Raw genomic sequence first — 12,093 nt, forward strand, 5'->3', positions numbered from 1 at the left:
TTCTGCCCGAAATAGAGAAAACTCCATTTTCTGAGTCAAAATTGAGTTAAACTCATATTTAAGTCTAGTTAGGTGGGTCAGATTTGCTGAGCTCATGTCTGCCTTAAAAGCGGCTTCAGCTATGGCAATCTTCCTCTCCAGGTCTATCTGCTTGGTCAGAGCAGTTCTTTTCTTATATGAGGCATGCTGGATGATGAACCCTCTAATAAAAGCTTTCAAAGCTTCCCATGCTACACCTGCACTGGGAGCTGTAGAGAAGTTAATTTCTATATAAGAATTGATCTGCTCTCTCAAGGAGTGGAAAAAGTTGGGATCATGTAAAAGGCTTGAGTTTAGCCTCCATCTGGGAGACTTGGGGGGGCTACCAAATGAGCTCAGAGGCGTGGTCAGAAACGCGTATTCTACCAATAGAGCAGGACATTGCTGAGGGCATGATAGAATTTGACACGAGAAAATAATCTATTCTTGACAGTGTTGTGGGGGCAGAATAAAAGTTGTAATCTCTTGTGGATGGGTTGAATACTCTCCATACGTCCACCAAACCCAAGGTCCTACACATTTTATAGCGACCGACGCTGATCTAGAGTGTCGCTGTGAGGGAGTGCTTCGATCCAGTATATCATCCATGACCAAATTGAAGTCCCCTGCTATCAGGATTGGGTAGTCGCCCATATCACTAATTTTGCATTCCAAGTTTCCAAAGAAGGAGGGGTCGTCGATGTTTGGTGCATAGACATTGCTTAAAATCATCCTATGGCCTTGAATCTCAGCCAAGAGTAGCAATGTCTGCCCATCTTCATCCTTAACCATCCGGGAGCATTTAAACTGTAACTGCTTATGAATTAAAATTGCGACACCCCTACTCTGACTGCTGCCACACGAAAAGAATACCTGACCCACCCAATCACGGCAAAGTTTATCTGACTCTTGGGGAGACAAGTGAGTCTCTTGAAGAAAGACAATGTCAACTTTTTTTGATTTCATAAATGTCATGATTTCTTTTTTTTATTGAGTGGTTAAGGCCTTTTACATTCCAGGTCATTAGAGTAAGGGCCCTTTGTGGCTTATTCGCCATCATGCAATACGTGTCAGACATATAACCGTGGGGTAACTTATTATTAGAACCAGGAGTTCAGTACTGAGTGGACAATATTTGGAAGGCTGGCTGTAAGAATGGGGGGGGGGGTTGGAAGTAAATAAAAATACCAGCTGATAAACATTTAAACAGATACGTCTGGGGCAACCAAGAACACTAGTCACCCTCAGGTGGGCTATGAGCCCCAGAAAGCAAAACATAAACTTTATGGTCCGTGACTCTAACCAGTCGAACAGTCATAAACAGGACCTGTCGCCAGCAGCATATAAAATCAATGTAATATGAGGAAAACAGTCATTCCGGGACTTAGCTAGCTGAACAAACTGAAAAGGGCTTCATAACAACTGAAAAACTTACAGGAATTTAATAGTCTTAGTGAGCTTCGTATCCTCAGAAGCAGCACAACTGAATAACTCAAATAAAACTGCGAAGCCCTATAATATTGAAACTAAACAGTTAAATGCAAAGTATATCGTGTATAGCATGTTAATTAACGCTAGGGCAAGAAAAAAAAAAGGAAAAGAAAAAGGGTAGTGTTTAAATCCAAGCCCTGACTGTAAATATCTCCCTTAAAGTAAAGACAGAATGTAGTCCTGGGCTTTTTTTTTTTTTTTTTTGTGTCGGTAAACTCACGTCTGCCCTTTTTCAGCACCAGCACCGCTGGGAACAGTAGGGAGAACTTTATCTTCCTTTGGTGCAGCAGCCGTATACAGGGATTAAATGCCGCTCGTTTGTCCGTGACAAGTGCACTCACTCCAAGAACCGTATAATTATAAATATGAGCGTGGTGAAAGTAAGGGCTCGTAAGGGTCTAACCCTTTCACTCCTTTGATTTTTTTTCCCCCTCATATCTTTTCTTTGCCTTTTTGTCGAGTCTGTCTTTGTACGGACCGGCATTGTTCTCCTTCGTTTTGTACATACCTTTTTTGGGCGGCAAAGAAAAACCAAGAAGGTATTGGAACCGGAGAATGAACGTTTTGCGGTGCTGCAAATGCTTGCATGTGATGCGGTACTTGGATTGTTTTGCCACGAGTTCCCAGCATGCAATGTGCGAAAGTCGCGTGGTCTGTCAATCTCTATTCAAGCTGCCATCTTGACCACCTACGTCACCGGACTCCACAAATATCCTGTTATTTATCTTACTGTTGTTGTGCTGCAGCGACATCATTTCCTCCGATTATCAAAGTGTTGTGAAAATGCCTATGATTGATAGGTGCGTTGACTCACGCACATCTGGAGGTGGCTCACATGTGGTTCCTCCCTCACAGTGTGCACAGCCTCATTGCTACCTGTTACAGTAAATATCCAGTACCCTTCCTGTCAGCGGAGTGTGTACTCTGAGTACTGCAGTACTGTGTGTGTGTGTGTGTGTGTGTGTGTGTGTATCAGGGCGTGACGCGCTGATAAACGGCAGCATGAAGCTGCTGATAACACACACTTGGCTGTGTGACCTGATGCGTACAGGAAGCCTGACCCGTTTCACTTCCTGTTACCTCCAGATTAAAGGTGCTGGATTAAAAAGGCCGCAGTCTGCTTGTGCGTTCTGCTGCTGAAACTCGACTTTAAGCAGAATTAAAGTCGAGTTTCATAATTTAAGAGTAAATAGACAAACTACAGTTAAGCTTTGTTTTTGTTTGTGAATCATGAAATCAGAAACATTATTTATAAAACAGAGGATTCCTGTGTCATTTCCTGTTTGTGCTCCTGAACCAGAGCAAGCTTGTTATTACTACAATAACAATGTTTCATAACTAGTAAAAACACATTTTTAGCTTTAAGTATTTCATGTGCAGCTGTCACTGTGTGTGCGCGCACCTGTGTGTGTGAAAAGGAATTTTATTGTGAAAGGAAGGAACAGGATGGGGAATGACCGGATGTTTGCGCCCCTGGGGGGTTAGAGGTCGATGTGTCAGCTGACCTGTGTCTGTCTCCCCGCAGGCGGAGGCCGAGGTCACGTCTCTCGGTCGACGTCTGCAGCTCAGCGAGGAGAACCTGGACCGCACTCAGGAGAGACTCGCCGCCGCGCTGCACAAGCTGGACGAGGTTGAGAAGGTAGCCGACGAGAGCGAGAGGTCAGAGGGCGCTTGTATTCCACAAATACTGCAAAGTACTACAGCTTGTAATAATACACAGTAATACTGTGGCAGTACTATGAGAAGCACTGCAGGATTTGTAGGATTTGTTTGTAGCTGTTTTACACAGCAGCAGTGCTGAGAAGGTCAAAGGTTGAATGTGATCACATAACTTTGTCCACAATCAGGGGGATGAAGGTGATTGAGAACAGAGCTCTGAAGGACGAGGAGAAGATGGAGCTGCTGGAGGTGCAGCTGAGGGAGGCCAAAACCATCGCTGAGGAGGCAGACCGCAAGTATGAGGAGGTACTGCACACGCTGCTACTGGCATTACCACATAGTTAGAGCAGGGCGATATGACCCAAAATATTTATCACGATATACATCTGAAAATCTGCGATAACGATATAATTGACGATATAATTGACACGAGACAAAATACTTTACAACTCCTCAACTTTATTAGTGCAAAAAAAACATCAAAGTATTTTCACTTAAACAAGCAGCTGTTTTATCTGCATTAAAGTTATATAAACATTTAACAGTGCAAATGCAAATTCCTCGCTGACAGTTTAACCAAAAGGCATTTCCAGTGGAAACTGGCCGACACATCCTCAGCATAACCATGTATAACATCCACAACACTTAAAAAGAGGTTATACACACACAGTACGGTAACATTATGCTGAAGCACAGTACGTATCACTCCGCGAGGCTCCGCCTACGACAGCCGTAATGCTCCGACAATCCATCAAGCGGCGCGGCTTCGTAGCTCAGCAAAGTCGTACTGAAACATTTGACAGATTTTCGAGCGCCGTGCACATAAAATCGTTTCGAGGTCAGTAAACACAACCAGAGTTCATACATAAGGCACACGGGATTATAAGGGGCTCTGTCGACTTTCAGAAAAATCAAAGGATGATTTTAAGTGCGCCGTATTTTCCAAACAACACGGTAATAACGACGGCCCGCTAGCATGCGCTACCAACAATAGTGCTTTGTTGTGTATCTGACGGACGAAAGCTAAACCAGTTCCACACCAGTGAAGCTGCAGCATTTTTACAAACCAGTTCAGGTTCATTGTTTCATTCAACGATCCGCTCTCGCTCTTCTCGTTCTGCGTCGCCGCCATGTGCGCATGTAAACAAAGGCACAGCGCATGCACGTTTTACCCATATTCTATCGCCATATTATACATCTATCGGTATTACCGTGAACGGTATGATATGACCCAGCCCTAGTAGTACATAGTGGTGTCGTACACAGGAATGCAGTGTGCTGTTTGATTGACAGGTGGCTCGTAAACTGGTGATGGTGGAAGGAGAGCTGGAGCGAGCTGAAGAACGAGCGGAGCAGGCCGAGAGGTTCTACACACACACACACACACACACACACACACACACACACACACACACACACACACACTTTCAGAGCCACTTTATTAGGAACACCTCGGGGACCACACAGGTGAGTTTCGAGCGGGTAGGTGTTCCTAATGAAGTGGACATACCTGCCTCTGTAACAGCATGAAGCTGCTTTGACACACCTGGTAACTTTGACATCACATTGATGTGATGCCACACTGCTTCTGTAACAGCTCCGCCTCTTTCTCCCTGTCTGTTTCTACGGCAACTGTCTGCATGCCCTGCTACCTGCCTCCACCTGTCTCACAGTAAGGTTCGGAGGTTGGAGGAGCAGCTGAGGAGCTTCGATCATTCGCTGAAGAGTCTGCAGGCGTCCGAGGATAAGGTACTGAGGGTGACGTGACCTGGACCTGCTGACCGAGTGAAGCTCCTCCTCCTGACCTCCCACTGCCTCCATGATCTCTGACCTTTATCTGCTGCTTCAGCTCCTCCTCCTCACCCTCCTCCTCTTGTTGCTCTGCATGAATCTACCTGCAGGCTCAATGACACCTGACAGTGCGCGCGCACACACCTGATGACACACACACAAACTCATAGGGTGCTCAGGTGGTGTCGGGTTGATTAAAATCCTTCTAGAAGCAGTTCTCGTCACTCGGCAGCCATCTTGATAACAGGATGTCAAGCAGCAGGTGAGGTAGAAATGTAAATCAATGGCTTTGTTGGCATCCTCATGACTTGAAAACAAAGGGGCGGAGCCTACAGATCACATTTATGGTGTTCCACCTTGCACCTGTCTGCCTGGCGACAGAATACATCATCAGTTGCGTACCTGGCAATCTCTCAGAGCAGCACCTGTGCAGGTGTGCTGCTCTGTCTAAGTCTTGAGGCGGGAACATTAAAGATGGGGACCATATGAACAGTTGGGTCAGGCTCATAACATTTCCAGGTTCTGCTGAGTGCATCCTGCTTTAGTCGGAAGGTACCGTAGTTGATACCTGACACCACCTGAGCCTACCTGCCCACATGCCTGTCTGACACACTGTGTCCTCTGTCTGACACACTGTGTCCTCTGATGTGACCTTTGACCTGCAGCAAGACCCGGGTGTTGGAGGAGGAGCTGAAAACTGTGTTCACAAGTGCAAAGTCTCTGGAGGCCCAAGCCGACAAGGTAGGAGGAGGGGGTGGGGCTTCATGGCACAGGTAATTCTGCCGGGGAACGGAGCCGGTGCAGTCTCTGGAACCAAAAACGGTTCAGCCTCACACCTGTGTGCTCACCTGTGTGTACCTGCTCTCTGATTGGCTGCTGTCTCTGTGTGTCAGTACTCTCAGAAGGAGGACAGGTATGAGGAGGAGATCAAGAGTCTGCGCAACAGACTGAAGGAGGTGAGTGTCATGTTCACCTGTGACGTCACGACCTGTTGGAGAAACTCGATTTGTTTCTTCTTTTCACAATAAAAGCTGTCAGCTGCATGGAGGGAAGCATCTGAATAAAGTCAGCCAATTGTCGGTTTAAGGCTAAGTGTGTAATGTATTTTCAATTTTATAATTAAGGTCTGAGACTTTGTCTGAGGTCACGAATATTAAACAAGATTAATGTGACCATAAAGTGTGATGTTTTATTTTGAAAAAACTAAACAAAAAATATCTTGAAAGGGTTTAAGAAAGTATAAAACCAGGACGTACGAGCGTTTTCAGTTTGACTATTTATCCTGCACAAAACAACAAACCAGGGTTCTGCAACAGACCAGCTTTTCACATTCTCCCCCGTGTGTATTTCCCTTTTGTCATCCGACTTCCTGTGTTTCAGGCTGAGACCAGAGCTGAGTTTGCCGAGCGCTCGGTGGCCAAACTGGAGAAAACCATCGACGGTCTGGAAGGTGAGGCCCACGATCAATATTCATCACAGACAACAAGTGTTATTTGTCACATACACAGTACAACATGTGTCCGAGCTGCGGACAGCCTGCAGACTTAGCTGCGCCATTCCAGGTTTTAGCATGGTTTTCTAGCAGGACCCTTACTGAATACAGGGCGAACTTGCAACTCCCGCTCCAAAGGCATATAGTCTTACCACTACACTATCAGCTGCCAGCTGAGGTCACAAAGTAAAACTGTAAGACCTCAGAGACCAGCCTGTGATTGATGTGATTGGTCATTGACTGGTTGGCCCCTCCTCTCTGTGTTGCAGATGCTTTGACTTCTGCCAAGAACGCAAACCTGGAGCTCCAGGCGACCCTGAACCAGACCATGGAGGAGCTCAACTCCTGCTGAACCTCTGGCTCCGCCTTACCTGACGTGGATGTCAGGAAACTCTGTGGCCAAAATATTCCTCTTCCCTTTCTTCCTCTGGCTCAACCCCTTTTGTCACTGGCCCCTCCCCTTTTCTCTGCTTGCTGGAGGTCAAAAACTAGATCCTCTGATCCTGCTATGAGAGGAGTGTGGGAGATATTTCCTCTCCAATCTGGCTCCTCCCCTCACCTTTGGCCCCTCCCCCTCTTTTCTCACATTCCTACTTTGAACTTTTTCTGCACAGTTTGCTTTGCCTCCACCCCAGTCATGTTTTTGTAATAATGAGTGACTAACAGCCCCGCCCCTCGTTAACTAATGACTAATGGCGTGTTTGTCTTAACGGTTTGTTGTTCCTGCTTTAGTTCACTTTGCCACAATAAATATTGATGACTGATTGATGAAAGCCAATCTTCTGTTAGCCAATTAATTATTGTTTTTGTCTTCTGGGGTGTGGCTTACTGGAGTGACCAATAACGGAGGCATTCAACTGCCAAATATGGTGAACAAAGGGGCCAATCACAAGCCAGACACGCCTCCTGTTTTCTTTGACCTTAGGACAGAATCAAAGTTAAGAAAAGTGATTACCTGGAGGCAGGTGCTGTCATCACTGATGATGTCACAGTTCATTGTAATAAATCGTGAAAGTGAAACAGGATTTTATAAAATAAAAGTACCGTATGTAGACCCAAACAGAGTCTGGGGGTTATTGATCGATCGACTCATTTTCCTCTGAAACGGTGAGGCAGCTGTGAAGTTGTACTGCAGTACAAATACACGTCCGCAGGAGAGTTTAAAAACTGACACCAGGTCAGTTTTAGGCTCAGTCTTAAAACCTGGTCACGTTCTAGTGACTGAAAGTGCAAACTTGGGTAAACTTTCAGGCTTGTGGAACAGGCGTGTGCTGAGAGCCGGTGAAATGGCTCCTTTTACTACACCAGCGTTGTCTTCCAGCTGCAGAGCCACGTTCATTCAACATCTGCTGGACTAAAGTAGGAACTGCAGAGTTTGGAACGAAGCCTCGGCTGTCATCTTTCTCATTGAAATCATTGATTTAACCTGCTCAGACCAGCAGAGGGTGCTCGTACACCAGCAACAGCTGAGGGGGACTACAAACTTCTAAACACAACAACACAGGGCCTGAACAGGTGTTAAATAAAACTTTATTGATCAGCTGAACAATAGTTTTGTAGTTCATTCTGCTGAAAGCATGCCGTCCTCCCTTCTTTAACAACATGCCAGACCACCTGCATCAGCTGCTCTGAAACACCTGAGCTGCAGGTTAGGTCAACCTGTTAGTTCTGTGGGCGGGACCACCTGATCAGTCACTGATGATCAGCTTTGATTTACTGATGATGTTGAAGCTGCTTCCTCAGTGAGCTGCAAGATTGGACGCAGCTGCTCGTCCAACGAGGGGGCGTCGGCTTCATTGATTACAATCCAATCAAATTCAACTCCGTTGTCCAGACCGCACTCCGACTCTGCATCGTCGACACCTGAGAGACCGAGATGGGCAGACAGGTGAGACGGAAAAAGGTGAGAGAAACAAACGGTTAGTAGGAGGATTCAATCTCACCTGCAGTGAAGCTCCACCCCCTCTGTGACCTGGTCTTCTCGGAACTTTGAACTCTGACACTTTGAGTCTGTTGAGGAAACTCTGCCTGGAACCACTGCAGGTCTGAGAGCCGCCGCGCGTCGCTCACCAACTGACCAATCACAGAGCACAGCTCAGCTGTCTGAAGGATGACATCACAGCAACATGATCCACGCTCACCTACCCACACTGGTTGGCAGGCTCCTCTGCTCGCCAGGCGACAGAAGAAGCCGGGGTCCTGGCGGCGGCGAGATTCTCCCCAGTGAATCATGTCAGCTCGATACTGCTCCTTATAAGGTCCAGGACCCATCAACTGGTCCAGGTCCAGACCGTGTTCCTGCAGAACCAGAAGCAGCCTTCTTGGTATAGTGTCTGGCTGTGGTTTATCAGCTTCAGGTACAGTAGCAAACAGGTATGATGAGGTGTGACCCCCGAATGGGCTGGTTCACCTGGACACCTCACACATGTCTGAGTATGACTATAAACTGCTGCTGGAGGATGTGGTCCATGAGGTGGTTCCCAGGAACCTTCTGGAGATCAAACCTGCTGCCCTACTCGCACATCCTCCATCGTCATCAGCCTGAGCAAACCTGAAGGAGCTCCGAGACCTGGACGGTCACCCACCTTAATCCAGGAGAACCAGTTGGCCAGGGATCTAAACTCATGACCTCCAGGTAAAGTGCAGAGATTTGTGTGAAGGTGCATCTGGAGCAGGTGAGACTCACCTGAGCATACTGCTCCTTTAGGGGTCCAGACAGGCGCAGGATGCAGCAGACGTCAGGGCCCAACCTGCACGGTCAGCGCAGTGAGGTAAACATGGACAGGTGTTCAAGTGTTCCAGGTGTTTGTGTTTTAAACAACAAACACTCGGAAACACAACTAACAAATATTTACAAATACAAGGTTAACATTAAGAAAGGCGGATTTAAAAACTGGATCGTGATATGATGATGATGATGGTGGCGGTGGGTTATCTTATACAAAAAGTGCAGTTTGTTCTTCTCTGGTTTCTGTTTTAGCTGTAGTGGAGCTGAAACTGGGTCCGAAATCTGCTGTGAAAATTCAAATGTCTCTTGTTGCTGAATTTTCCATAAATTACGAAATATTCCAGGTGTGTTTACCTCTGCTGGATCAGCTCCGTCACGTAATCTTTTCCGGACTTCCTCTTCCCACTGAAGACCAGAACCAGGCTGGGCTCGGAGACCCGGTCCTCCATTGCTGATCAATCCTCTCATTCAGCTCCGCGCGCATCGATCAGCTTCTGTTTATCAGTTCAGATTTCCGGTCGGACCATGACGGACCGGAGCCGTAACTGGCCCAGTAGACTGGAAGGAACAAAACCAAAGTCCTCCGCGAGCGCAGGTCATCAGTCACCGAAGCTTCATCTGATCAATTATCAATACCAAACCGACTGGCCATCGATCTGCGACGCGTCAAGCTGTTTGTGGACAAAACGGAGCTCGGTTTGCGTAACGCAATAGCGATATTACGGTAACACATGGTCGTCGTCAGATGTGGACTGAACCACTGTGCAGGGTGGAGGGGGCGTCGTCACTGCTAACGTAAAGAAAGAAAGAGCGAGGCTAAAAAAACAAACTTTGAAAATTGAAATTTAAAAAACAGATTAGAGGTGATTTTAGCTTAAAACTAGAAACTTTATTATTTTAAAACAAAACAAAACCAGGCGATCAATAATAGTCGTCGTCGTCATCAAGAACCAAATCTAATACAACCTTTAACTCAGAAATGGACAAATTCTAATCCAGGTCAGTCCCGAGTGATTCCCGAGCATTAACCGGACTGGGAGCTTTTCCGTTTTGACGTTCCTGCCGCTCCTGCTTTACTTAGTACGACCCTTTATGACGCCTTCGTGAGCCGACGAAGATGGCGGCGCGTGTCGTGGGGAGAACAGGGAGGCTCGCGGCAGTCTTAAGGAGCTCCGCTGTGCGCGTGAGGGAAACTTTAATTATGCAGCATTTTGTTGATGCCCTCACTCGGGCGTCTGTGACGTCAGAAAGCGGACTGTTTGAGCGATGATAGAGTAAATACGTTTTTTAGGGTGTTGACCTCTCACCCAGCTATCGCATGTCCACCTGAGGCGCGTGCCTCAGCGCACAGGCAGCTGAGTGGTTGATTAGAAGTTCCCATGAATTCAGCCAGATGTGAGCAGATGTTTCCTGAGCTGTCCTGGCTGATTTCATCCTCTGCACTGACAGTACACTGTATATGTCAGGTATTAGATTATAAGGCAATGCGTATTATATTTCTCACTAATTTCCCCCTACCTCAGTTACTGTGCTGAAGTGCGGGGGAATACATATGCGAGTAATATAAAACCTGTATACTTGTTACAGAAGAAAGTGGTACGAATGGTTCATAATGTTAAATATAGAGAACATACAAATAATCTGTTTATAAAATCGAATTTGTTGAAATTATAAGATTTAGTGAAATTACAAACATTATTAATCATGTTCAAGGCAAAAAATAATACATTACCTCTGAAGTTACAAAGTTTATTTGTATTGTGTTCAGGAAGTGGGGATTGTAGAAGGAAATTTTATTTGAGGCATCAGTTTGCTAGGACCTCACAAAGGCAAATGTGTCTGACGGTTAGCGGTATAAGAACATGGAATTCTCTTCATGATAATCTTAAGAGTTGTACAAATATACACAGTTTTAAAATGTGTTACACGCTTAAAACGATAACTGGGCTAAATGTGGAAGGAACAGTTCTTCTGTGCCATCAAGTAGAATCAGAATCAGAGAGACTTTATTTATCCCCAAGGGGGCAATTAACATACAACAGAGCAGCATGACGTTGAAGATAAGGACAGGGCATAAACAGGTAATAAGAGTGAGATAATAAATACACAGAATATACAGTATATACACAGTTTTAAAATTTTACAGTTTTAAAATTAAAGTGACTGAAAGGTCAGTAAATAACTGTAAGTGACTATAAGTGAATGAATTGTCGGTAGTATAAGAAGAGTTTGTTTCTGGTGTGGGGAATGGTCTTATCAGCTGGAGTTAAAAAGCAGCGTGGCTTTGGGGACAAAGGTGGCGCTCCTCCTCTCAGTCCTGCAGGAAATGCAGCGGAGGCGCCGCCCGGAGGGGAGCCACTGAAATGCGGGGTGAAGAATGTGAGAGGGGTCATTGATGATTTTGGCTGCCTGTCTAAGGACCTGTTGGCTGAAAACCGGTGCAAGAGTAGTATTTTTGTAGTATTTTATATTAGTAGAATTGTATATTGTTGATTATATTCATTTGTTGTTTTGTTTTGCATTGTTAAATATAGATAAATGTTAGAGTGCGCCCACTTGTAAGATTGATTGGAGTTCAGATAGGGGGCAGGTGCTTATAACAATTTATTCCTCTTCCTGCTCCTTTTCACCTATGGGTGCGGTGCTATATTAATATGAATGAGGACTTGTGTGAAGGAAATCAAATACTGCTGAACCATGTGTGAAACAAATTTTAAAAAAAAAATGAAATGAAAATGCATTAGTTGTGCCGCTTCTTAATGATGGTATCTTAGCTAACAACCCCAACTACCAGGTTCAACTTGTAATTGGCTAAAAATAACTTAACCTACCGGTGAGAGGGACGTTGCTAGCTGGCAGTTGTTTTTTTGGGGGGTTTTTTGTTTGTTTTTTTTGTGTCCCATTTGGATCTTTA

The 12,093-nt window shown here is 45.6% G+C and overlaps 2 protein-coding genes across 2 annotated transcripts; one reads left to right on the forward strand and one right to left on the reverse strand.

Moving 5' to 3' along the window:
* Positions 1–3,025: 3,025 nt before the first annotated feature.
* On the forward strand, positions 3,026–7,511 carry LOC102207341 (tropomyosin alpha-4 chain-like; the record flags this gene model as incomplete). Its single annotated transcript, XM_005744185.2, has 7 exons — positions 3,026–3,168; positions 3,357–3,474; positions 4,462–4,532; positions 5,625–5,700; positions 5,853–5,915; positions 6,340–6,409; positions 6,721–7,511. Coding segments are annotated over 7 exons (624 nt in total), but the record flags the coding sequence as incomplete, so codon positions are not given.
* A 452-nt stretch (positions 7,512–7,963) lies between these two features.
* On the reverse strand, positions 7,964–11,197 carry pmvk (phosphomevalonate kinase). Its single transcript, XM_005744088.1, has 5 exons — positions 9,534–11,197; positions 9,138–9,201; positions 8,597–8,749; positions 8,395–8,524; positions 7,964–8,314 (listed from the first exon to the last, which is right to left on the reverse strand). The coding sequence occupies exons 1-5, from the start codon at positions 9,626–9,628 to the stop codon at positions 8,154–8,156; spliced, it is 603 nt and encodes a 200-aa protein (XP_005744145.1). The 5' UTR covers positions 9,629–11,197; the 3' UTR covers positions 7,964–8,153.
* Between the last annotated feature and the right edge of the window lie 896 nt (positions 11,198–12,093).

This window comes from Pundamilia nyererei, unplaced genomic scaffold, assembly GCF_000239375.1.
Source record: "Pundamilia nyererei isolate P.nyererei 1_Seehausen unplaced genomic scaffold, PunNye1.0 scaffold00139, whole genome shotgun sequence".
Taxonomy (NCBI): domain Eukaryota; kingdom Metazoa; phylum Chordata; class Actinopteri; order Cichliformes; family Cichlidae; genus Pundamilia; species Pundamilia nyererei.